The sequence below is a fragment of the Manis javanica genome, chromosome 7 (genome assembly GCF_040802235.1).
Source record: "Manis javanica isolate MJ-LG chromosome 7, MJ_LKY, whole genome shotgun sequence".
Classification (NCBI taxonomy): domain Eukaryota; kingdom Metazoa; phylum Chordata; class Mammalia; order Pholidota; family Manidae; genus Manis; species Manis javanica.
The window spans coordinates 28,554,033-28,581,249 of record NC_133162.1 but is presented as its reverse complement, the minus strand read 5'-3'; the positions used below and the strand labels follow the sequence as shown (position 1 = coordinate 28,581,249).

Below are 27,217 nucleotides of genomic sequence, written 5' to 3'. Positions count from 1 at the left end.
CTTATCTGCCTTCTAACAATGGATATGACACAGAATAAGTTTTCAGTGAATGTTTGTTGAATGACTGAATGCATGACTGAAGGAGTTAAATTTTAATATAATGGAAGGCATCTGCACAGCTCTAGTGAATGAATCATTAATTATCTTCAATCATTTTGGACAATGCAGAACAAAGTCAAATTTTAAATGTTAGAAGAAAAGTGTTGCATATACTGCTTCTATGCTTCTTTAGGTACATCTGTTTATTGTAACAGTTATTTAGCCCTTTTCATGTTCAACGCTCCATGCTAAGAGTTAGGTGTATAAGATACAATCCCTGTTCGCAAAATACCCTACACCCAACTCTGATGGATAATAGCATTCCTTTCATAGAGCTAGGCAGCAGGCTGGACTCACCTTTCCCCCCACAACTTCCAACATTATAACTCAGAAGTCATATCTCAGCATATAAGTATATGGATGAGACAGACCTGTATATAAATCTTTAAAACAGAGTGCAGTGATAGAAATATAAAAATGCAATGAGAACACGGAGAAGAGATTAACTATGGTTATTTTACTTTTATACAATTTTTACTAAAGTTTCTAAGTTTCTATACTGCATATTCATTATAGGAAATTGAAAAATATGGAATGGTAGACCAAGTATGAACATCACCTAAAGATAATCATCCCACTATCCTGAAATGATCATTCTTAATGTTTTGTCATGTTAAAAATGTATTGCACATAATAACAACCTTAATCAAATTGTTAAAATAAAAAGAAAAACCATGGTCTTGCCTTCTTCCACAAATCAAATATCCCATTGTAATCCCAAGAGTGATTTTTTTAATATAATGGTATTATGTTCACTGTAGTCTCCTTGGGATTAAGTCCTATAATTGAGGAAAACTAATTTATAAAACAGAGCCTTAGAGATTTATTGAACTTAATTTCTAAAGTCTACTACTCTATTGGGTTGTTTTTAAGAGAAAACCGCCCCTCACAGAAAGAAGGAATAAAACTCTCCTGAAGTCAAAGGCCTCTGGGCATCACAGCTCTTGTATTTAACTCAGTTAAACAATTTAGCTTTTCTGGGTTAGTTGCCGGAGTCCAGCTCCAGCGAGTCCAGGAGTTCCTGAAGGATGGACGGCATCGGCGCTTTTGAATGAGGACACAGACACTAGCAAGCTGAGCCTGGCCTTTAATGAAAAGTAGCAGTTTGATTATATACTTTTTGATTACATAAAGTAAAGTACAGATATTAATCATATAATTGACACATAGCACGGTTACATAAGTTTGGAGAATGAGATTACATTATTTGGCAGGTCTTAGTAGTTAACTTGTTTCTAAGTAAGCTTGGTTTTTAGTTATTGCGGCCAGAAAATCTCACAAAGGTTAGGTAGGTGCCAGACTCTTGGTTTTTTTACAGATGACTATGTAAAGTTCACTATTATTTTTCTGTAAGGCTCTCATTCTTTCATAGTTATACTCTCATTTTTTATCTCCAGTAGGAAAGAAGGAGGCTCTCTTTAAAAGAACACAATGATTTTTTGGCAGGCAGGGACAAATTTTACAGACTGTGCCTCGGACCCATTTTTATTAAGACTTACAATGGAGATTTTTCTCATATGGAGTTAGGTAATGCCCTGTTCTCATTTGTTTTATAGTTTATCAGGCTGTTCTCTGGCTGGCTAACTACAGAATAGCATTTGTTCTCTGTATGCACCTGTTGCCATTAATCATTAAATATGTTATTTGGAGGCCACATAGGGGCAGGGGAAGGAACCTTGACCCAGGTAAATTTTTTTATTTCTTTTTCTAGTAAACTTGGGGTCAGTTATCATGGGGTCTCACTTTCCCATCGTCGGGGGTAGTCACAGGGCAGTAGTGGTTTTTTCCAATTCCCTTTAAGGCCAGTACCTAAAATTTTCAGGGAGAATTAGATATGGCCTCTTCCCTGAAGGGGCAGTTTGAATTGAAACCAAAATAAGAAAATGTATTAGGAGGGGCATTTTGAGCAGGAGGGATATCGGGGTTGCTCCTCTGAGAAGGCCGCTGTGCAGTCCCTGCCCTCCAACTGCCTGGACTGTGTCATCAGGCTGGCGGCTCGGACCGGCTCCTGTTAGTCACACCATATTCCTACACAAAGGACAGCATAATCCATATACTGTTGGGTTACTCTTATGTATAGACTAAAAGGGACTGTTGTGGGTTTCATAGTCTTTGCTTATTCATTCATTCAGTAAATCTTTATTAATTCCTGCGTTGGGCCAGGCACTGTGCTAGACCCTGGGAATACAGCTGTGAACAAAACACCCATTGAACTGCCATTATGGAGCTGAAATCTTTGGTCCTACTGCATATGATCTGTTGCCTGAAGTACACCCAATCAGCAAAGAAATGCTCCTGGTATAGATACACAGTATAACATTTTCACTGAGAAGTAATGTGGTTGAAAAGTCAGTGTTCTGCTTATCACTACAATTCTGGTGTGTGATATTTTAGCAGGAAGAATAATCATCCTATTGTTTAATTCAATGAAGAGCTACCAGAACATTAGTGCTACATTGTCTTCCATAAAAAAAATCAAAAAGTTATTTTCACTCAAAGTTTTATATCACTGGCATGTTTAAATGTAATTTGCTTAAAAGTGTGTTAAACCATAGCTAAATGATAATTAGTAAAATTTAAGATGTTCACCTTCTAAACAATAATTAGAGCAGACACTAAACAGGGCATAGTGCATCACATACAGGGAGAAAGAACAAGTGGAAGCAAAAAACCTGAAAATAATGAATTATACAAAGTGCTTAAATTGTCTTCATATTTCTTTAAAATTTTCATTATGATTGCTATTTTTTTTTTAGATTTAGTTATCCTTTCTAGTGCATAACAGCTTTCATTGTCAGACTATCTTTTTATCTAATCTAAATCCCACAGACTGCAGTTAAATTCCATTTCCTCTTTTTATCATCCTTTATGAGTCCTCTTTTATTTGAAGAATATATCAGTTCTGTTTTTTAATAACCAAGTACATTTGGTTTTGTTTCTGGCTCCCTAAAGCATTTGGGTGTCTCAGAGGAAGGGTTCTGGATTTTCTTAATACTCTCTTAAGCTGGTTTACCTCTAGGCCCACATTTGGGAACTCCTGGACCTTCAATAATAACTCTGAATCCTCTTTTCATTTTCTGTTGTCTGCTTCTTTCCAAATTGAGATTCTTCTCATTCATTCTTCCCTCCCTCCCTCCCTCCTTTCCTTTCTCTCTCCCTCCCTCCTTCCCTCCCTGCTTTCTTCCCTCCCTCCCTCCCTTCCTTTCTGCTTCACTCCCTCCCTCCCTCCCTTCCTTTCTGCTTCACTCCCTCCCTTCCTCCCTCCCTGCCTTCCCACCTTCCCTCCATATGACAGTATTCTATGTCAGGCCTCCTGCCCTCCTGGTGTTAGCAGTTGAGCTAAACCAATAAATCCAAACAGTGACTAGTGATTTGAAGAAAAAGTGTAGGGAGCTATGAGAGCATATAGGAAGTCCCTGACCTGGTCTTGTGGGTAAGGATAGACTCCCCCAACCCCAAGTAATAATACTTGAGCTGAATCCTAATGGGTGATGAGAAGGTCACCAGAGGAATAGCTTTCTGGAAGGGTGCAGACATGCAGAGGCTCAGGAAAGAGGGTCAGCGTGGGTGTGGTGCTGGGTCCCTGGGCCATTTGGCATCCGTCAGGGAAAGCACCGCCTGTTCCAACCCTCCCTCTACTCCCAGTGACTGTCCACAGCATCCAGGCAATTGAGGTTAGCGACATTCACAGGGTGCAGGCTACCAGGGCTCTAGGAAATGGAGATAAGTCTGCCCTCTAGGTGCATGCAAGGAGGAAGGGCCCTGCTGCAGAGACACACCACAGCGTTGAGTACGGGCGAAGGCATCAGACCACATCTGTGGTGAAGCTGGAGGGAGGAACAATTCCCGGGAAAGAGCTGGGAAAATTTCTCTGAGGAGGTGAAAGGAGGACTCTGACAAACAGTTAGGAAGGACAAGGGCATTCCAGCTAGGGCAGGACTTGAGTGAGAAAGAGAGAGGCAGAGAGGGCTGACGCTCCATTTGCGTGCTGGCAAAGCAGTAACCATATGCTGCTTGGCTCCCAGCAAAACGGGCACCTAGGCACAATAAGGTAGTTGTCAAACACCATGGCTGTTCCCTCCAAATGCCAAAAATGTATTTTTACTATTTCCAGTGGTGATACCTCTACAAGGTTTTATACCTATTCCCGCCTTAGCACAGGAGTCTAAGTGTAACTTAACCTTTTCTTGGTGATGCAACTGTCGTGGCCATGAGAATGTGATTTTTCAGGCTGCATTTGTAAAGCAGTTCTCTGGGGTTTTTTTAATTTTTCTTTGCCTTCTGGCCATCAGCTGCGAGTTCTCTCTGTGTTGGCCTCAAGCAAATCCCTGCCCCCACCTCACTCATCACAAAACCTTTCTGTGTCTATTTCATAGCTCCTATTTAACTGAGAAACCAAGTAAAATACACATGTTGGAAATCATGTGCCTAGTACACAATAAGCTTCAGTAAATATTTGTTGAATAAATGATTAATTAGGCTTTGACTGGGAGCCTAGTGCTGAGCTGGTGTATGGCCCTGGCATAGTTCCTTCTGGGACCAGACTCAAAGCCATGCAGAGTCAGACCTCCCGATAATGGGTGGTTACTCTGCTATTTTTGCCGTGTTGCTTAGCAAGCCAAACTGCCAACCGGCTTAGATTCTAGTGACTAACAACTACTTTTTATGCCCTGGTGATGCTGGTTACCATGGTGTTTTGGGTGACAGGATTGGCTTTTTTATAATTGCCTTTCAGTGGCTCAAGACATTTTTTTGTGAAAACCGTTGATTACTCTATTTCCAGTGAATAAAAGCACGAAAATTACTACAAAATACAGCCGCCTTTTTTTTTTTTAGCTACAAAAAGGGACTATCTTGTCTTTCCAAATTATGGTGGTTGCTGCAGGGCATAGGATATCATTTTTTGTATTTTTCTTCCTGATTTGATAGAAAAGGATTTGACTTATGTAGATTTAAAATAATATCTAGCAAATGTCCAGGCATCCTGTTCCCATGGAAATCTTCAGTATTAAGATATATAAACATTAGCAGTTCACAGCCCTTTGTAAACCATTGGCACTGTTAAAATGTTGGCATAGCATAGAACATCACAAAGAAGCATCCTGTAAAGCCAAACTTTTTGTAGCTCAGGACTGTTTAGACTTATAAACATATATAATTTCAAAGCCAGAAAGGAACCTGGCCAATCAGTTGGTCCCATCCTTTAGTTTTAAAGTAGAGAAAACTGGGGCCTGGAAAAGGCATATAGTAAAAAGAGCAATGATAACCCCTGATAGTTACAAAACCTTTATGTTTGCAAAGATCTTTCCAGACAGCCACTCATTTTGTGCCCACCGTGCATGTGAAGTCAGGAGACTTTATCCCCATTTTGTATTTGAGGCGCCTGAGAACTGGAGACACAAGTGTCCTGCTCAATGTTAGTGACAGAGGCTGAACCAGAAGCCATGTCTGTGACTCGCCTCCTCAGACCGTGGAGCCACAGATAGAGTGGTAGACACCTGGGTTCGTTCAGACCCCAGCTCCTCAGTTCACTAGCTGTGTGACTGAAGTAGGTCACTCCACCACTCTGAATGAGGCTTATCCTCTTTAAAATGAGAGTAATGATACTACATTGTACATTAACCATGAAGGCTAAAGGTAATGCCTATATAGCACTCAAGACACTCTACCATTTGCCTCTTACCTCACTGATCAAGTTAAATGAATTGTACCCAGTCAATCATTTTTATAGCAAATAATTTCTCTGATGCAGCCCACATAAAAGCCTCGGTATGTAATGAACAAAAGTGGAAGCTGTTTACCTTGGATAGGGCCCAGGAGCCAAAACTGAGCTGTGACAATTGCCTTAGAATTTTTTTATCCTGTCATCAGTTAACATTAGGTTTCCTCCTCCATCACTCTGCTATTCTTCAGACATTGCAGGCAAATTAAAAAAACATGACCATGTAAACAAATAATCACAGTCAAGATCAATGGAAAAGCCAAGCAGTCCACTAAAGTGAACTATCAGGCTAGACCTGGGAAGAGTTGGACCAGAAGGCAGCATTGTGGGGAGATGGGACTGTGACCCCTTTCCCTTCTCAGTTCAGAGCCCTTCTCCTCCTCCTAACTCACTAATGAGATGCTGGACATTAGCTTTGCATACTTCCCTGCAGGCTCTGGGCTTTACAGAATAATTTCCCATTGCTCTGAAATTATTTGCAACAGGAAACCTGAGATTTGGCCTGAAATGTAGAGTCTGTGAGGCATGTTGGGAAGTGCACAGGCTGTGCAGACAGCCTGGTGTGTTTCCTGGCTCTTACACTTACTCGTGGCCTCGGGCAAGTCACTCTCTTTTTCTGAGCCTCAGTTTCCCTAGCCACATATTAGGCGTAACAATTCTGTTTTGCAGAGATGTGAGGAAGACCAGAGGTTAATGTATGCACCCAGTGAACAGCAGGTGTACAATCACTACTAGGGCAAAGACTGGGAAATGGGGTGCATATTGACCTGTGTTCTCAGGAATCAGCTTGGTTTAGATCAGAAACAGTGTAGAAAACATTGGAGTAGCTGTAGGCTGTCTTCACCTGGGATGAGAACCTTCAAAAGGGCGAGTTTTAAGGTCTGGCTTACTTCAAATAGAGGCCCTCAGAGCCCATCTCTGTCTTCTCCCAGGAATCAGCTTCACTTGACCATAAGCCCTGGACTGGCCTAGAACTAGTGATCTCTGGGTGACTAAGGCCAGCCCTATTTGCCTTTCAGTAGATCCTCCTTGTACCTGAGACTGCTATGGCCTGAGAATGTCACCATCAGCCAAAATCAGCCAGGTCACTCTAGGTCTTCACGGTGATTTTTCAGCAGAGGATCCTGGTTATGCTTAGCCTGAACCTGGGAGAGACAAACTGGCCCTTTGGGCAGCCTCCATGACCAGTTTTGAGCCTAGGAGACCTGAGGTTAAAGTAGCCAATTTTGTTTAGTTGTTTCCTGAAGGTTTCCACAAACCCCAACTAGGGTGGGTCCTGTTCAGTTCCACACATTCAAATATTGGCACTACCATTTATTAGCTGAGTGTCCTGGACCATTTGTTTTCTGAATGGGGAATAAGCCCAACATATTTTGATAGATTAGTGGGAAAGAACACAAGGTATACATCAAAAAACATGGTCCTTTAATGGCAGCAAGAAGGCTTTAGAAATGATACTCCCTGTAACTGATACATGTTACTGAAATGGGAATAACCTCATCAGTGCAGGGTTTGAGGGCAATCAGTCTGGTCTTGGGAAAGGATTAGAGCTGGAAAAACCAAAAGGAGGATCAGTTAGGATATTAGTGCAGTCACACGGGATGTGAGGAGGATGTGGAAATTAAGGACTATGCACTTACAGAGGGAAGGAGGGGAAGTCTCTGATACTGCATTATGCTCCTTCTCTGTCTCCTTTATTGCTCATCATACTCACTGATACACCCTCAGCATGTGGAGTGGGGCTTACCCTTATCAGGTGCTCATATCTGTTGCATGAATGTATGTTTCTATGGCCTCTAAAAGTTGGGACTTCCCAGGGCTCAGAAATGGATCTCTTCATCCACTCTTACTCCCTTGGTAATTTGTTCATTCTTCCAAAGGTATCAACTCCAGACTTACATTTCCAGTTGCCACCTGACATGTCCACTTGGAAGTCTACAAGGCATCCCAAGCCTAAATCTGTCCAAAACAGAGCTGCTGCTCTCTTTGCTGAACCTATTCCTCACACAATATTCCCAAGCACTATAAGCTGCAGTTCCATTTTTGCAGTTGTGCTGGCCCAAACTTATCTCTCTCTCTTGCCCTACCTCCAGTCCCTTGGGAAGGCTCTGTGTTCTACATATCTAGCAAATCTGTCTACAGTGCACCACCTCCGCTACCACCATCCCAGTCCATGCCACCACCCATCTTTCACTGGGATGAGTGCCTGAACTTCCCATGATGCTCTGCTTTCACCTCTGCCCACTTTGTGTCCCTTCTTAACATGACAGCTAGAGAGATCCTTTACAAACATAAGTCAAATCATATCACATATTTGCCAAAAACTAACAAATGCACAGAACACAAAATTGCAGTGGCTCTCTCTCATTCAGCCAAGAGCCAAAGTCCTTACAGAGGCCTTCCAGGCTTCAATGCAGCTGCTTCTACCCAGCCCCACCTCCCTGACCTTAGCATTTATCTCCTCTTCCCACTCTCTTCAAGCGCCCCACTGGCCTCCTTGCCATTCCTGAAGCTCATCAGTTTCACTTCTGACTTAGGGCCTTTGCATCCTATTCTACTGCATAGAAATCCCCCAGATATCCACAGGGCTTCCTATCTTGCACCTTCAGATCCTCATTCAAATACCACCTTCCTAGGGAGTTCATCCTGGGCCCCCCTAAAATGACAACACCTGCTTACTCATTCCCACACACTCCCTCCTCCCATCCCTGCTTTACTTTTCCCCTTAGCACTCTGCTAGAGATTTTACATATTAATCTGGTTTATTATGTCTCACCCCCCACTTACCAGAATATAAACTACCGGAGAAAAATGATTTTGTCTGTTGTGTTCATTGCTGCCTCTCTGATGTCTAAAATAGTATTTGGTCCATAGTAAGCATTCAGTCAATACTTGTTGAAAGAATAAAGGAAGACAAGATGATTGGGAAGAATGTGGGGATTTTTTTTCTAAATAGGAGCAAAGGAAAAGAAGGTAAAAAATGACTCTTGGGTTACGACTGTGGGTGACTAGAAGGTTGATGGTCCCATTTGCTGAAGTGAGGAGGGAGGAAGAATGTGAATAGAGGGTCTTGAAGATCACAGCCTGTTCCTGTTCAGATAAGTGACTTTGACAAGACAAGGGGACAGCTTAGGCAAAATGTCTACAACAGGATGAGAGTTCGAACAGACACTGATGTTAAGATATAAATTTAGTTCTCAGGAAAGAGGTGATGGTGACGTTTAAAGTGATGGGCTCTGTTGAGATCTTTAATTGAGAGAGAAGAGCAGAGGATCAAGGTCTGAAGCAGAGATTCTTACCTGCACCCGAAGCAGTTATAAATGTCCCCGTGCCTGCACCCTCCCCCAGGCCAATTAGATCAGGACACAGGGATCAGGAGGCTTTAAGCTCCCAAGTGATTCCCACATGCAGTCACTGAGCTACAGTCTTGGACGTACATTCATCTTTAGGTAAAGATGAAGTAATGGAATCCACAATGGAAACAAAAATATCAGTCATAAAGGTGGGAAGAAAACCAGGGAAATTTTGTCCAGTTTTCATACTCAAATGTGCACAAGAACCACCTGGAGATTTTGAAGAAATGCTGATTCTGACTTAGATGGCTGGGATGGGGGCTGAACCTCTCCGTCTCTCACCAGCTCCTGGGTGATGCCAGCTCTTCTGGTCCAGGGACCACACTTTGAGTAGCAAGTGTCAAGATGAGTGCTTCTCAAATTTTAGTGTGCATAAGAATCACTTGGGCTATCATTAAAATAGCTGTCTGGGCCCCACATCAACATCCAAGATCCTGATTCTATAGGTCAGTGTTGGGACCTGAGAACCTGCATTTTGAACCAGGCGATGTTCAATGCTGATGCTGCAAGGAAAACACCTCGATTGGTAGAGGGTCAGCAAGATCAAAGTAAGAAACAAGAAGCACTCAGTACTGCCTACCACATGAATAAAAGATGCCGCAGGGACACGGGGAGAATAAGAATGTAGCAAAAGCCTCTGTATTTTATGGTGAAGGTCATAAAGGAGACAGCAACCATAAAACCATGAAATGATTTCTGCTCTCCTTAGTTCTCTATTTCCAAGCAATATGTTTTCCTCCTAGTTTCTATATTTTATCTTGGGAACAGTTACCTTACCAAAGTGCTCCTATTTTTGAAAGAGAGAGGAAGCAAATCAATTACTTGCTTTTTTTTTTTTTTCAAGCCAAAGGAGGTATGCTAACAGAGTCCTAAATCATCTAGAGGCTATATTTATTAAAGACCTTTGGAGAATACAATTGACCCTGAACAACACAGGAATTAGGGCTGCTGACCTCCCACAAAGTAGAAAATCTGTGTATAATTTTGACTCCCCCAAAACTTAACTACTAATAGCCTACAATTGACCAGAAGCCTAACTGACCATAACCAGTCAATTAACACATATTCTGTGTGCTCTATGTATCATGTTCTGTATTCTTACAAAGCTAGAGAAAAAATGTTTTTTCAAATTGTGGCACATTTCCAAAAAATTTTCCAATATACTTATTGAAAAAAATTTGCATATAAGTGGACCCACACAGTTCAAACCTATATTGTTCAAGGGTCAGGTGTTTTTCAGCTTCTTTTTCAGCTTCTTCAAATACCAAAATACAGTTGTGATGTTGCTGCCAGTTCCTAACTTTCCATCTCTTTAAAGTTTCCAATCTCAGCACTACTGACACCCCTTGTGCTCCTTGCATGAGCCAGCACTGTAGCATGTGTAGCTGCATCCCTGGCCTCTACCCACTAGATGACAGTGGCAATCCCCACCCCAAGTGGTGACAACCCAAACTGTCTGCAGACATTGCCAAAAAAATCAGCCCCAGCTGAGAACCACTGCTTTAAAAAACAGTGTCTGAAAACCTAGTTGCCCTCCTAAGGAACCTGACTTACAGTTAGGATGTGTTGATGCCAGGTGGCGGTGAGGTAGAGCACTACCAGTCACCAGTCCTAGGACTACCCTTTGAGTTTTGGAGGCAACAGAAAAGACTAGTTAGGCTTTCAGCAGGGGGAAATTTTATTGACCCGGGACACACTAAAAGCCTAATACCTCTAGGTTGTCTCAGAGGTGGTTGGCACAAAAGCTATGAGAAACCTCTTTCCAAGCTCAGCATTAAGCAATCCATTACCACTCCACTCCATGTCCACAACACCATAACCACGTCTTATTAGAGACAGCATTCTTCAGCTTGCCACTACCACTACACTTTGTTCCAGGAGGTTCTCTTCTGTCTTTACATGAGTACCTAGCATCTTGTGACTTAAACCAGGTATACTAAAAGGACCAGGATATTACCAAACACCTCAATGCTTGTTTCTCTTTTTCATTAATGGGCCATCAGACAAATAACCAGAGTCTATAGAGCTTGCTCATAAACCAGTGGTTCTCAAATGTTAACCTGCATCAGAACCAGCTATAAAGCTTATTAAACACAGATCAGTGGGCCACACCCTCTGAGATTCTGGTTTACTAGGTTTGGGGTAGGACCTGAGAATTTGCATTTCTAATTACGTTCTCAAAGGATGCTGATACTGCTGGTCCAGGGACAACACTTTGAGAACCATTGATATAAACTAAGTAATAGTTCTCAGCCTTGAATGAAACTAGCATCATTCGGGGAGCATTTTAAACTACTTATGACATGGCCTCACCCAAAACTGATGAAATCAGAATCTCTGGGTATGGGATCCAGACTTTAGAAGGTATTTAAAGCTTCTCAGATGATTGTAATGTTCAGCCAGCATTGGAACCATTGAACTAGGTAAAATGCATTCTAAAGCATTGGGTGGGGAGGGTCTCACAGGGTGGCCCTGTTTAATGGGGGGCTGTAATATGACTTAATCTCAGGAAAGTGTGACTCTGACCCACTTGCTTCATTGAGGGCTGCTTCTGCAGTTCCAACTAAAACCATCCTAACACAGTGGTCCAAACATGGTGCAAACTATATGTACATGTTCTCTACCTTCGTGTCTTATCAGAGTGTGGACAGTACTGGAGCTAGAAATTGTAAATCAGAGGCTGGGAGGAAGTAGTCTGTGCAGGAGGGAAGCAAACCAAGGCTTAAGGGTGCTAGATGCCAGGAAAGGCATGTCAGCAAGCCAAGCCATCAAGACAGGTTTGGGACTTCTGCTGAGGCTGAATACCAGGAACACAGCAGAGATACATGCCAGAGACCAGTTGAGAAGTTAGAATGCCAGTGAACCTACACTAAATATACTCCTTACAACAGAGACAAATGTTGCCTTAATTTTTTAAAGTGCATCACAATAAAAGTCACTGTTTCTTTACTATCATTCAGTGCCACAGCAGTATGGTCAAGGGACATGTAAATTAGTAGCATTCTCAAGTTTTCTATTGAAGGAATTACCTTTTGCCTCATTATATCTTAATGAGATCCAGTAGGCTCTTGGAATCAGTAAGCTTAAAGTTTGTCACTTTGACTATTCTTAGCAAATGGAAGGGTGATTTTGCCATGGCCCCAGCTGCTCTGGACTTATCTCATGGCTGAGAGTGTGCAAAGCAAAACACTTAGCAGCCTCTTAACGTCTGCAGTTCAGAGTGGCTTTGCAATTCTCCATTACATCTTGTTTGTGATGATGATCCTAAAGAAATGGTTTTTTTCTTCTCTTTCTTCTCTTCCCTCCTCCCTCCTCCCACTTCCTCCTCCCCCTTCCTTTCTCCTCTCCCCCTCCTTCTTCTTCAAGGAAAATGAGCATCAAAAGCAAGAGAAACCTTTAGTGGAAGTTGAAAAAGAGGCTAACTTGCTTATGCATAAGACACATGCATAAGATAGCAGTTCCTATTTTCTCTCAGAGATTCAAGAGAAAGCTGGGGGCTGTCCAAATATTTCTGATTCACAAAATGAGGGATTCTTGCAGTTCTCAGGAACATCTCACAACTTCAAGGCTCTCCTGTACTCTGTATGAAGCCTCTTGACAAATTGTGGAGTTTGGTATAAATGTGAATGATCATCATCCTTGTTAGCCTAAATTATATCACAGGCAACCCATGTTTCTAGTAAGATGGAAGGAAACTGAAATTAATAGACTAATAGTCATGAGAAGGCACTTGAGAAATTCTGCTAGCAATTCTGCTGCAGAGGGACAGGTGAACAAGAAAGACATATATTCACGGAACCTCATAGAAGGGCAGAGAGGGAAATAGTCAAAATGTAAGCCACGCCTTCAGGTATCATTAGGAAGGAAACACAACATTCATCCATGCAAGGAGAAATAATACTTGTTAGAAGCCAGCATTTTCCCAGAAAAGATGGAAAACACTTGGGAAATTTGAGCCCCCACAGCTCTGGTTTGCCCCAGCTTATAAATTTTAAGTACTGCTAAGTCATCCCTCAGGGTTGTTAAGATCTCTAATAAAGACTTAACCTGCTGTGCCCCAGTCCCACAGCTCTGTGTTCTCAGATTCTCTCCTCCTTTCTGTGACAGGCCTTCATCCCTGCTCACCATTTCCATCACCATAGAAAATCAAAGATGTTGACCTCACCCCAATTTCTGGTCTGATGACCTCACCGGTATCCGCTTTTTGTCTCTGCCACATTCTAGGGCACAAAATCACAACAGGCACTGTAAACTAGCATCTTACCAGTATTACCACCGTGGCCAAACCAGTATTGCTCTTTCATTTCAACTTATTCCTGTTTTATAAATCAGTTCCTATTTATACTTACCTGGTTGTAGGTTCCAACTTTCAACCCCACCACTTCCTGTTCATTCAGGCTGGTGACTTTTTTTTCCAACTTGCTTTCTTTTTTTAATAACAGCTTTATTAATCCACATACCATAAATATGCTTTTATTATCTTATTATTTATCTATTACTTTATTTAATTTTATTATTTACTACTACTTTAATTCACTACCATAAAATTCACCCTTTTAAGATGTACAGTTCAGTGGAGCATCAGCTGTGCAAGCATCACTATCTAATTCTAGAGCATTTCATCAACCCAAAAGAAACTGCAGTTTCTCCCTGTTCCCTTCTTTCCCTAGCTCCTGGAAACCACTACTTTCTTTCTCTATAGATTAGCCAATTCCAGACATTTCATCTAAATGGAATCATACAATGTGTGACTTTTTGTGTCTAGCTGCTTTCACTCGACATGTTTTCAAAGTTTGTCCATGTTGTTGCATGTATGAGTACTTCCGTCTCCTCATGGCCAGATAATATACCAGTCTGGATATGCCACATATTGTTTATCCATGCCTCAGTGGATGGACTTTTGGATTATTTACACATTTTAGCAATTAGGAAAATACCACTATGACCATTTATGTACACGTTTTGTGTGGACTTATGTTTTCATTTCTCTTGGGTTTATACAAGTGGAATTGCTGGGTCATATGATAATTTATGTGTCATATTTTGAGAAACAGCCAAACTGTTTTCCAAAGCAGGTGAACCATTTTATAACCCATCAGCAACGTCTAAGGTTTTCCAGTTTATCCACATCCTTATCAACATTTGCTATTGAATGTCTTTTTATTATAGCCATTCTAGTGGGTGTGAAGAGCTACCTCACTGGGATTTTGATTTGCATTTCTCTAATTATGAAGATGTTGAGCATCTTCTTGTGTGTTTATTGGCTAGTTATATATTTTCCTTGGATAAATGTCTCCTTAGATCCTTTGCCCACCTTTTGGTTGAGTTGTGTTTTTTTTTTTTTTTTTTTGGTAATTCCTCTATCTTTATTTTACTCCATTTCTCTGAAACAATTAGCCACTACTGCCTTCTTGGACCACTTTATTCTATTGATTTCCCTGCTACTACACTTCTTCAGTGGCTGTTCCTTCTTATCTTCCTTTTCTGTTCCTTCTTTTAGGTCTGATTTCTAAAAGCCAGTGCGCCCCAAGCCTCAGACCTCAGTTTTTTTCTCTTTGCTCCGTAGATAACTTCATCCAGTCCTATGGCTTTAAATACCATCTATGTTCCTTTGACTCTCAAATTTGTATCTTTAGCTGTGAATATTCTTCAACTCCAGATCATGTGGTATGGCCTTCTGTCCATCAATCTAGACATCTAATCGGCATCTGTTAGTCCATTTTTGGGTTCTGTAATTCCGCTGCTGTTTTGTTCCTTCAGTTTTTCCTTTGTTCCTATACTCCTCAGATGAGTGAAATCATTTGGTATTTCTCTTTCTCCGCTTGGCTTATTTCACTGAGCATAATACCCTGCAGCTCCATCCATGTTGCTGCAAATGGTAGGATTTTCCCTCTTCTTATGGCTGAGTAGTATTCCACTGTGTATATGTACCACATCTTCTTTATCCATTCATCTACCGATGGACATTTAGGTTGCTTCCAGTTCCTGGCTATTGTAAATAGTGCTGTGATAAACATAGGGGTGCATCTGTCTTTCTCAAACTTGATTGCTGCGTTCTTAGGGTAAATTCCTAGGAGTGGAATTCCTGGGTCAAATGGTAGGTCTGTTTAGAGCATTTTGATGAACCTCCATACTGCTTTCCACAATGGCTGAACTAATTTACATTCCCACCAGCAGTGTAGGAGGGTTCCCCTTTCTCCACAGCCTCGCCAACATTTGTTGTTGTTTGTCTTTTGGATGACAGCCATCCTTACTGGTGTGAGGTGATACCTCATTGTAGTTTTAATTTGCATTTCTCTGATAATTAGCGATGTGGAGCATATTTTCATGTGTCTGTTGGCCATCTGTATTTCTTTTTTAGAGAACTGTCTGTTCAGTTCCTCTGCCCATTTTTTAACTGGGTTATTTGTTTTTTGTTTGTTGAGGCGTGTGAGCTCTTTATATATTCTGGATGTCAAGCCTTTATCGGATCTGTCATTTTCAAATATGTTCTCCCATACTGTAGGGTTCCTTTTTGTTCTATTGATGGTGTCTTTTGCTGTACAGAAGCTTTTCAGCTTAATATAGTCGCACTTGTTCATTTTTGCTGTTGTTTTCCTTGCCCGGGGAGATACGTTCAAGAAGAGGTCACTCATGTTTATGTCTAAGGGGTTTTTGCCTATGTTTTTTTCCAAGAGTTTAATGGTTTCATGACTTACATTCAGGTCTTTGATCCATTTTGAGTTTACTTTTGCATATGGGGTTAGACAATGATCCACTTTCATTCTCCTACATGTAGCTGTCCAGTTTTGCCAGCACCATCTGTTGAAGAGACTGTCATTTCACCATTGTATGTCCATGGCTCCTTTATCAAATATTAATTGACCATATATGTCCGGGTTAATTTCTGGAGTCTCTAATCTGTTCCACTGGTCTGTGGCTCTGTTCTTGTGCCAGTACCAAATTGTGTTGATTACTGTGGCTTTGTAGTAGAGCTTGAAGTTGGGGAGTGAGATCCCCCCTACTTTATTCTTCTTTTTCAGGATTGCTTTGGCTATTCGGGGTCTTTGGTGTTTCCATATGAATTTTTGAATTATTTGTTCCAATTCATTGAAGAATGTTGCTGGTAATTTGAGAGGGATTGCATCAAATCTGTATATTGCTTTGGGCAGGATGGCCATTTTGAGGATATTAATTCTTCCTAGCCATGAGCATGGGATGAGTTTCCATTTGTTAGTGTCTCCTTCAGTTTCTCTTAAGAGTGACTTGTAGTTTTCAAGGTATAGGTCTTTCACTTCTTTGGTTAGGTTTATTCCTAGGTATTTTATTCTGTTTGATGCAATTGTGAATGGAATTGTTTTCCTGATTTCTCTTTCTATTGGTTCATTGTTAGTGTATAGGGAAGCTACAGATTTCTGTGTGTTAATTTTGTATCCTGCAACTTTACTGTATTCCGATATCAGTTCTAGTAGTTTTGGAGTGGAGTCTTTAGGGTTTTTTATGTACAGTATCATACCATCTGCAAATAGTGACAGTTTAACTTCTTCTTTACCAATCTGGATTCCTTGTATTTCTTTGTTTTGTCTGATTGCCATGGCTAGGACTTCCAGTACTATGTTAAGTAACAGTGGGGAGAGTGGGCATCCCTGTCTAGTTCCCGATCTCAGAGGAAATGCTTTCAGCTTCTCGCTGTTCACTATAATGTTGGCTGTGGGTTTATCATATATGGCCTTTATTATGTTGAGGTACTTGCCCTCTATTCCCATTTTGCTGAGAGTTTTTATCATGAATGGATGTTGAATTTTGACAAATCCTTTTTCAGCATCTATGGAGATGATCATGTGGTTTTTGTCTTTCTTTTTGTTAATGTGGTAGATGATGTTGATGGATTTTCAAATGTTGTACCATCCTTGCATCCCTGGGATGAATCCCACTTGGTCATGGTGTATGATCCTTTTGATATACTGTTGAATACTGTTTGCTAATATTTTATTGAGTATTTTTGCATCTACATTCATCAGGGATATTGGTCTGTAATTTTCTTTTTTGGTGGGGTCTTTGCCTGGTTTTGGTATTAGGGTGATGTTGGCTTCATAGAATGAGTTTGGGAGTATTCCCTCCTCTTCTATTTTTTGGAACACTTTAAGGAGAATGGGTATTATGTCTTCTCTGTGTGTCTGATAAAATTCCGAGGTAAATCCGTCCAGCCCCAGGGTTTTGTTCTTGGGTAGTTTTTTGATTACCATTTCAATTTCTTTGCTTGTAATTGGTTTGTTTAACTTTTGTGTTTCTTCCTTGGTCAGTCTTGGGAGGTTGTATTTTTCTAGGAAGTTGTCCATTTCTTCTAGGTTTTCCAGCTTGTTGGCATATAGGTTTTCATAGTAGTCTTTAATAATTCTTTGTATTTCTGTGGAGTCTGTCATGATTATTCCGTTCTCATTTCTGATTCTCTTTTTCTCTTAATAAGTTTGGCTAGAGGCTTATCTATTTTGTTTATTTTCTCAAAGAACCAGCTCTTGGTTTTGTTGATTTTTGCTATTGTTTTATTCTTCTCAATTTTGTTTATTTCTTCTCTGATCTTTATTATGTCCCTCCTTCTGCTGACTTTAGGCCTCATTTGTTCTTCTTTTTCCAGTTTCGATAATTGTGATGTCAGACTATTCATTTGGGATAGTTCTTCCTTCTTCAAGTGTGCCTGGATAGCTATATACTTTCCTCTTAAGACTGCTTTCGCTGCGTCCCACAGAAGTTGGGGCTTTGTGTTGTTGTTGTCATTTGTTTCTACATATTCCTTGATCTCTATTTTGATTTGTTCATTGATCCATTGATTATTTAGAAGCATATTGTTAAGCCTCCATGTGTTTGTGAGCCTTTTTGTTTTCTTTGTAGAATTTATTTCTAGTTTTATACCTTTGTGGTCTGAAAAGTTGTTTGGTAGAATTTCAATCTTTTGGAATTTACTGAGGCTCTTTTTGTGAGCTAGTATGTGGTCTATTCTGGAGAATGTTCCATGTGCACTTGAGAAGAATGTATATCCTGTTGCTTTTGGATGTAGAGTTCTATAGATGTCTATTAGGTCCATCTGTTCTAGTGTGTTGTTCAGTGCCTCTGTGTCCTTACTTATTTTCTGCCCGGTGGATCTATCCTTCGGGGTGAGTGGTGTGTTGAAGTCTCCTAAAATGAATGCATTGCAGTCTATTTCCCTCTTTAGTTCTGTTAGTATTTGTTTCACATATGCTGGTGCTCCTGTGTTGGGTGCATATATATTTAGAATGGTTATATCCTCTTGTTGGACTTAGCCCTTTATCATTATGTAGTGTCCTTCTTTATCTCTTGTTACTTTCTTTGTTTTGAAGTCTATTTTGTCTGATATTAGCACTGCAACCCCTGCTTTCTTCTCACTGTTGTTTGCCTGAAATATTTTTTTCCATCCCTTGACTTTTAGTCTGTGCATGTCTTTGGGTTTGAGGTGAGTTTCTTGTAAGCAGCATATAGATGGGTCTTGCTTTTTTATCCATTCTATTACTCTGTGTCTTTTGATTGGTGCATTAAGTCCATTTACATTTAGGGTGACTATTGAGAGATATGTACTTATTGCCATTGGAGGCTTTAAATTCGTGGTTACTAAAGGTTCAGGGTTAGCTTCTTTAGTATCTTACTGCCTAACTTAGGTCGCTTATTGAGCTGTTATATACACTGTCTGGAGATTCTTTTCTTCTCTCCCTTCTTATTCCTCCTCCTCCATTCTTCATATGTTGTGTGTTTTGTTCTGTGCTCTTTCTAGGAGTGCTCCCATCTAGAGCAGTCCCTGTAAGATGCCCTGTAGAGGTGGTTTGTGGGAAGCAAATTCCCTCAGCTTTTGCTTGTCTGGGAATTGTTTAATCCCACCATCATACTTAAATGATAGTTGTGCTGGATACAGTATCCTTGGTTCAAGGCCCTTCTGTTTCATTGCATTAAATATATCATGCCATTCTCTTCTGGCCTGTAGGGTTTCTGTCGAGAAGTCTGATGTTAGCCTGATGAGTTTTCCTTTATAGGTGACCTTTTTCTCTCTAGCTGCCTGTAAAACTCTTTCCTTGTCCTTGATCCTTGCCATTTTAATTATTATGTGTCTTGGTGTTGTCCTCCTTGTATCCTTTCTGTTGGGGGTCCTGTGTATTTCCGTGGTCTGTTCAATTATTTCCTCCCCCAGTTTGGGGAAGTTTTCAGCAATTATTTCTTCAAAGAGACTTTCTATCCCTTTTCCTCTCTCTTCTTCTTCTGGTACCCCTATAATACGGATATTATTCCTTTTGAATTGGTCACATAGTTCTCTTAGTATTGTTTCGTTCCTGGAGATCCTTTTATGTCTCTCTATGTCAACTTCTATACGTTCCTGTTCTCTGTTTTCTATTCCTTCAATCGCCTCTTGCATCTTATCCATTCTGCTTATAAATCCTTCCAGGGTTTGTTTCACTTCTGTGATCTCCTTCCTGACATCTGTGATCTCCCTCCGGACTTCATCCCATTGCTCTTGCATTTTTCTCTGCATCTCATCCCATTGCTCTTGCATCTTTCTCTGCATCTCCATCAGCGTGTTCATGATTTTTATTTTGAATTCTTTTTCAGGAAGACTGGTTAGGTCTGTCTCCTTCTTAGGTGTTGTCTCTGTGATCTTTGTCTGCCTGTAGTTTTGCCTTTTCATGGTGATAGAGATAGTTTGCAGAGCTGGTACGAGTGACAGCTGGAAGAGCTTTCCTTCTTGTTGGTTTGTAGCCCTCGTCTCCTGGGAGAATAGCGACTCTCAATACAGGTAGGTCATGGGGAAGGCAGCACAGCACGGAGAAGGCAAGCTGTGTATTTTCTTTATATATCCTGAATACACACTTCTTATCAGATATATGATTTCAAATATTTTCTCCCAGTCTGTGTCTTCCACTTTTTTTGATGGTGTCCCTTTTTAATTTTAATGAAGTCCAGTTTATTTTTTTCTTTGATAGCTGGTACTTTTGGTATCTTATCTGAAAAATTATTTTCTACTCCAAGGTCACAAAGATTTACTCCTATATTTCCCTTCTAAGAGTTTTATAGTTTTCACTCTTACATTTATGCATTTGGTCCATTACAAATTAATTTTTTAATACAGTGTGAGGAAGGCATCCAACTTCATTCTTTTACATGTGAATGTTCAGCTACCACCCATTAGTTGTGGAATTTTCACTCTGTGCTAGGTGCTATTCTAGATTCTGGGGAAACAGAGATTAGAACATAGCTTTCACCCCTCAGAGAGCTTACCATTATAGTGGGGAATCACATATAATCAGAAAACAACAACATGATGAAATAATCTGTTTATGATGCCTATCACTGTGCCTGATCCTTAGAGTGTGTATAGCAAATAGTAGCTGCTATAATAATAGCTGTTATTGTTATTATAAATGCCAATAGAGAGGTATGTACAAAGTGCTGTGGCTGGAGAGAGTGACTGACTTCTCCATGTCTCAAGATTGGCTTCACTTGGGGCCACCCCCAGCACTTCTGGGACCCAGGAAGATGAGGGGTACAGGAGATAGATCCCTTAAGGCCAACCTTTTTGAGAGAGGAAGGACCTCAGGTATGTGTGTCATGGGAACAGCTGGATTTCTTGTCCCTGTGAGTGTCAGCTCAGAACACGGTTATGTGATTGCTGATTCCTGTTGCAGTCTGTGCCCAAGGAAGGCCTTCCTTCATTTGTATGGAGACCTCTACAGGCACTTGAGGCAATCATAAAGGCTGTCTGTGAATTATAAAGGATTTCTAAACAGATTGCATAAATATATTGTCTTGACTATTATATAATTAGGACTTAAAATCTCTATTCTCTGGTGATCACAGTGTGTCCTCAAATGGACCATATATGGACTGATGATGGATTTTCATATGTAAGTTATGGCACTTTTTGTAAAATATCATAAGATGTTAATTTATTTAATTCCATCATATGCACTGATCTCCCAGTGTCAGGAATTTTGGCTGTCTTATGTATATTCTGCACCCTATATCACAAAAATTAACCAATTATAGAAAATAATTTTAGGAAATTACTTTTCCAAGTTTTTCCCATTATACTAGTCATTTGTTGTCTACTAGCACATGTTAGCAGAAGAGAGAGAGAACAGGTACCACAAATTTAAGAAAAATGTGTTGGAAAAAACTTTAAATTGAGTACATTCTAAGAATTAGCATAATCTAATTGCAGCTGCAGAACACTTCAGTCCATTTGGGCAGGATGCAGGTGTTTCAAAGAAGGATAGTTTTAGAACCACTGATTCACAATTTAAATTTTAATTTGAACACATTATATTTTATTAAAAATAAAGGTTTTAATGTCTGGTTTTAATATCATCTGCTATATCAACTATGGATTTTTATTCAGTCTTAGTTCAGTTCATCAGACATTTTTTGGCTGCCTGTTGTATGAAGGGTATCCTATCTAAGGGTAGGTCCTGAAGGAGCTTAAGATTTGATGGAGAAACATAGTCTGATAGAGGACACACACAGTGCAAGTTATGAGAAGCAGCAAATTGTGATGAGTTCTCTAATGGGGTTGTCAAGGGCTTAGAAACACAGGCAAGGAAAGGTGGTTAGGATTCACAGTGGGGCAGATCCAGGAGAGCTTTCTAGAGGAGCTTGCACCTGAGCTGGAAGTTGAAGGGCCTATGTAGACAGACTGGGAGAAGGAAACCGTGTGAGTGAAGATTTAGAAAGTGGACATGGAGGCAGTTGAGGAAGTGGAGGTAACCTGGTGCATTTGGAGTATAGAATGATTAGAGGATGTAGCCGGGCATGCAGTTAGAAAGATAGGAAAGAGCCACATTGTGCAGTCTTGATAATACCAAATGAATGAGTCTGGATTTGATTCTGCACATACTAGAGAGCCATGGAGGATTTTTGAGCAGGACAGTGGCAAGATCAGATGAGTACGGGAGTAAGTCAAAGAGTAGGTTGAAGGTGGGGAAGAAATTAGAGATGATTCTTGAGAGATACAAATGCCATCTTTTCAATTAAAAATCCTAATAGGTAGCTATCTTGTAATTTGAGGTATTTGATACAGTTCATGTGTTTACGATTCTATTGTTAATTATGCCTTCAGCAAACTGACAACTCTTCTTATCTGATATTTTTAGCAATGGCCAAGCTATAAAGGGTAACACTGATAAATCATGAACTTCCTTTCTTTTTGGCAAGAATAACATTGGAGTCAGTACCCTAGATTTTCACCTTAAATGTCTCTTAGCCAAGGAAAAGAACCACCAGTCTGCATTTTGGAAACAGGACCGAGAAATGTGTCTTATCAGTAGATGAAAATAAATAAACCAAAGCCAAACAGGACTCTCAGTCCCTAGGTTGGGACTGAACTCAGTTACCTGGGTTCACAATCCAGCTCTGCCATTTACTAGTAGTAACTTTAGGCATGATATTTAACCAGTCTGTGCTTTAGTTCTTTAATTTGTAAAATAGGGATAGTAATAGTAGTGGACTTGGGTTGTTATGAAGATAAAATGAATCAGTACATGTAAAGTACTCCCAATAGTGCCTGGCATACAGTTAGAACTCAATAAATGTTAACTTTTATTATTCAGTTGTTGGCAATAAAAATCAACTCATTGCCTAAGACATAGTTTACAAAGTACTTTCACATATTCAGTAGGTCATTTGAGCTCTATAGTCACCCTACGGGTACTGGTTGTCCTAGTTACTCTTGCTGTTATTAACAAAACACTCCAAAACTTAGAAGCATAAAACAACAACCATTCTATTATGTTCACAAATTCTGTGAGTCAGGAATTCAAACCAGATAGGTGAAAATTGCTTCTCTCTGCTTCTCTGTGTCTGTGCCCAGCTGGAGAGCCTTGAGTGGATGGGGCTGGGTCAGCTGAGAGGGCAGGCCCACTGCCAGGACTTCTTTGCTAACCTGTCTGGCACTTTGGTGGGATGGCTGGAAAGCCAGGCTCAGCTGCGACTGTCAGCTAAGCACCCTCATGTGACATGTTCACTGTGGGGGCCTCAGGAAAGTCATCAGACTTCTTAGAGTGTTTCAGCAGCAGAAGCTACTGGCCTTTCCTTGGCAGTCTCATAGCCAGTGCTTCCTTGTTCTCGACTGGCTGAAGCAGTCACAAGCCCACCCAGACTCGAGGAAAGGGAAGATAGACCACACCTCTGATGGAAGTTGTAACAAAGAATTCGGGAGCCCTCTCTTAAAATCATCCTATGGCATTGTTCTCTACTTCTAAATGAGAAGGCTGAGGCTCAGTAAGGGTGAAATGCTTTTCCCAGGGTCAGTTACACAGAGAGTAACTGGAATGGTTAAAGGATGGGGGATGGGGAAAGTCTGGAGAAGGAAAAAGGCTTCTAATCTTTTTCTGATCACAAATTCTTGTTCTTTAAATCAGATTACTCATCCTCCTTCAGCTTAGATATACTCACTGTAGAGATATACTGCCTGAGAGTCTCAGCTCCAGTGGGTCAGATTCACTCTGGATTCAGTGAGACCAAATAACAACAGAACATTGGGGCTAAAAGGGTTTATACCAGGCTTCATTCTCGTGGTGGCAGGTCAAGCACTAGAATCACATCTGCAGCTGACAAGTCTGCAATCTGTCTCCGTCTCTACCTCCTGGGAGAGCACTGGTGGAGCTCTTTACATAACAACACAGACAATGATGGCTCATTGCCGACAGGTGCATAAGCATGTGCCTATGTGATAGGCCAGTTATCAGTGCACATGTGCAGTAGGCAAGTAGATTAGCATCAGGTGAGCATCCTGGTCATAGGCCCTTCCATTTTCCCTACAGAGAGCAACTTTGTATAATTTTTTCAAATAGAAACATCTCTGAAAATGTCCCAGATGCTTAACTTCGACTTCATTTGTCCTCTAGGAAAATCTCACCTGGCCATTGTCCAGCGGGTGAATAATGAGGGAGAAGGGGACCCCTTCTATGAAGTGATGGGCATTGTCACACTGGAGGACATCATAGAGGAGATCATCAAGTCAGAGATCCTGGACGAAACTGACCTCTACAGTAAGTACATGGCCTTGGCTACTGTCCAAGGTCATCTTATTTTCCTCTGAGTCTCAGCTGGCTTAGTATGATATACAGTATGAGAGGGAGTCAAGACAGGCCCCATGCATTGCTGTGTGTCAGCCTCATCATGCCAGGTGCTGGCACAGCAAGATACCCTGGCTCGAACCACCCCAAGTCACTGAACATGCTAGCTAAATGTTTATCAGGAGGGAGCTTTTAGGGCCTGAGCCAAGCAAAGGAGACCTCTGGGCCTTTGGCTGGAGAAGGAACTAGCGCAAACCAAGTGTACCTTGGCTGGCTGTTCAGCCCTTAGTTCTGTCCCCTGTGCTGTCCTGTTTTTGTCTTCATCCACCTAGACACAGGCCCCAGTACTCCCTGGGGTTCAGCACATGATTGACTCACACCACAGCATCAGCGTGCACTGAAAACTGTCACAAGATTGCCCACCTGCAGCCTAAGCCAAAACCTTAAATAGCCCCTCCTCAGACACTGCTCCTGTCCCAAATGCTTCTTCAGTCCGACCGCCTGGTCTCTCCTCTCTCTTTCCCTCCCCAGTCCCGGCTCTGCTCCCTTCTTTCTGGTCTCCTCACCCTCCTATTCACTCACTCTCAGTGACAGTGTGGACTACTGTATGCAGAGAGTGACTGCTTTTGGTTACTGGTCCTTACCAAAGCTTTGCCTGTGGTCATTACAAAGGCTTGTTTTGCCTCTGGGATGGGAGTGTTATCTAAATCCATGGGAGTCCTGGGCTAAGAAGTGTTTCCTCCTTCTGAATTTCACCTTATGGGATAGCAATCCCTTTTCCTCCCCTCAGATAACCTGTTCTAGACCCCAGTCCTTAGTTTCCTAGAAGCAGCCCTTCCGAAAATAGCTCCCAGGAGAAAAAGCTTTGGTACTGTAAGACAGTGAGTGGTGCAGAATGAGCGCCTTCTCTTGAACTAAGATGAGATCAAACCTAAAAGCTGGGCCAGGCCTCAATATAATAACAGGAGTGTCACAGTATCTGATATTGCTCTGGTACCTTGCCCAGGCCTGTCCTTCAAACAAGGATTGACCACCCCCTCCCCCATCCCCTTCTCCCTTCTCCACCTCTGCCCACCTTTCTTGATTTAGAATTTCCAAGTGTCTCAACAGATACACTGGTAAAGACATTCATACTAAAGTGTCAGTGGCTGATTATAGTTTAAATGAATAAGTTCCTCCTGGGGCATTTGTTTTAACAAGCTTAATGCTTCAAACACTCACTATTAAAATAAAAGAAATGAAGAGGGAGATCAGAGGACTGATTCTCCAATGACGAAACCTTAAGTGGCATTCTGAGGGAGGAGGAAGAGGGCATATTTAGGTAGATGTGTCATGCAAATCAGAAGGTCGCTCACCAATGAGAACAAAAGAACTTGTCCAATACATGTATTTGCTGCTTTCTTACTGACCAATCCTCTTTCTAAAGAAGAGGGTTAGGGTTTTCCCACCCTTATAAGTAAACTTCTGGCATGATTTCTAAAGTGCTGTGAGAAAGCCGAGGAGCCAGGAATGCTGTTTCTTCTCAGTTGACCCTGACTCACAGGACAGCTGGGTCTGATCTCCCTGGTGTTGCCACCCAAGCGAAAGGAGTGTGAAAGCAGGGGCCAGAGTCCGAGGCAGGGCCCCAGGAGGGCTGCACGCTGGAATGGCACACTCTGCCTTCTAGCAGAAAACCCAGACAGAATGGCTGAAGTGAGCTCTGGAAGGACAGGGCGAGAACAGGGGGGCCAGGTTCTGGGGCCCTGGTTCCCTCCCTGTCCCTGGGGTTCATTCTCTTTGATTTCCACTGCATCTGCTCAGCCCTGGGAAAGAGATGTAATGTCACCTACAGTTGACACTTTGCAGAAATTCATTTGGTCCCAAAGGACTTATCTGTCCCTTGTGACTCTGGGAAAACCTCCAAAAACCAACAGTGATTCTGAAATAGCCGCAATCTGTCCTCTGTGATCCCGCAGCTGACAATCGGAAAAAGCAGAGGGTCCCACACCGGGAGAGGAAGCGGCATGACTTCTCCTTGTTTAAGCTTTCTGACTCGGAGATAAGGGTGAAGATCTCTCCGCAGCTCCTGCTGGCCACCCACCGCTTCATGGCCACAGGTATGACTGTGCCCACCTGCGTCCCCACCCCAGGCAGGATGAGCAGCATCTGCAGGGTGGGGCCCAGGCACCAATCATTTTTAATATCTTGCAACCTTATTCTAATGTGCAGCCAGGACTGAGAGCCACTACTCCTGGAGAGGAAGTTGCCTTAGGGAGGATGACAGGATGCTACATACTGTCATTTTCAGCCCCAGGCCTCATCTTCTAGTGAGGAAGTGATTACAACTCAACTCTGCTTTTCTCTCGTCTGCTCAAGAAAAGAGCTAAAGAAACCACTGATGTACTTTTCCCTTCCTCTACTTGCTTCCTGGCAGGAGCTTAAGGCCAACCTCCATCCTGTTGGAATTGGGGTGCTCCAGAGGGTTTGTCTACCCAGCACCAAGGCCCTGGGGCCCAGTACCCTCCAGGGACCACATAGGCCTGTGAGCCCAAGTTCTTAAAATATAGAAGTGGATTGTGAATCTTGGAATCTTTAGGGCAAAAAAGTGAGAGGACCCTGAGATAAATTTCTCCTCCTTATACAGCAGGTAAAATTTGTCTTTGAACCTGCTAACCTTCTATTCCACCCCTACTTAATGTGCACACCTAGAATGATCACACCCATTACTAAGTTCAATACTTAATTAATCCAACATATATTTACCAACTATGTAATGAGTACTAGTGCTGGTCCATGTGCTAAAAACTAGAAAATTTTAAGTTGGAGCTGCTTTAGAGTTTCCACATACTATCTAGTTCTGAATACAGATTTCTTATAACTACTGTCTGATTTCCCAGAGCAAACAGCTGTATCTGTTAAAATTATATGATATAATGTATTAAAATAAAATAAATCATAACATAGCATAATATACAATATACCTGTTAACATATAAATGTAATATAGAAATGCCT

At 41.4% G+C, this 27,217-nt stretch overlaps 1 protein-coding gene across 3 annotated transcripts in view; it reads left to right on the top strand.

Moving 5' to 3' along the window:
* The window catches only part of CNNM1 (cyclin and CBS domain divalent metal cation transport mediator 1), a 62,056-nt gene that overhangs the window by 7,171 nt on the left and 27,668 nt on the right, over positions 1-27,217 (top strand). For 2 of the 3 annotated variants that reach the window (XM_017681269.3, XM_017681268.3), the window contains exons 2-3: positions 24,054-24,197; positions 26,180-26,320. In XM_017681269.3, the coding sequence (XP_017536758.1) occupies positions 24,054-24,197; positions 26,180-26,320 (285 nt within the window). The remainder of the gene's footprint in view (positions 1-24,053; positions 24,198-26,179; positions 26,321-27,217) is intronic. The other variant, XM_017681270.3, reaches the window with a different exon arrangement.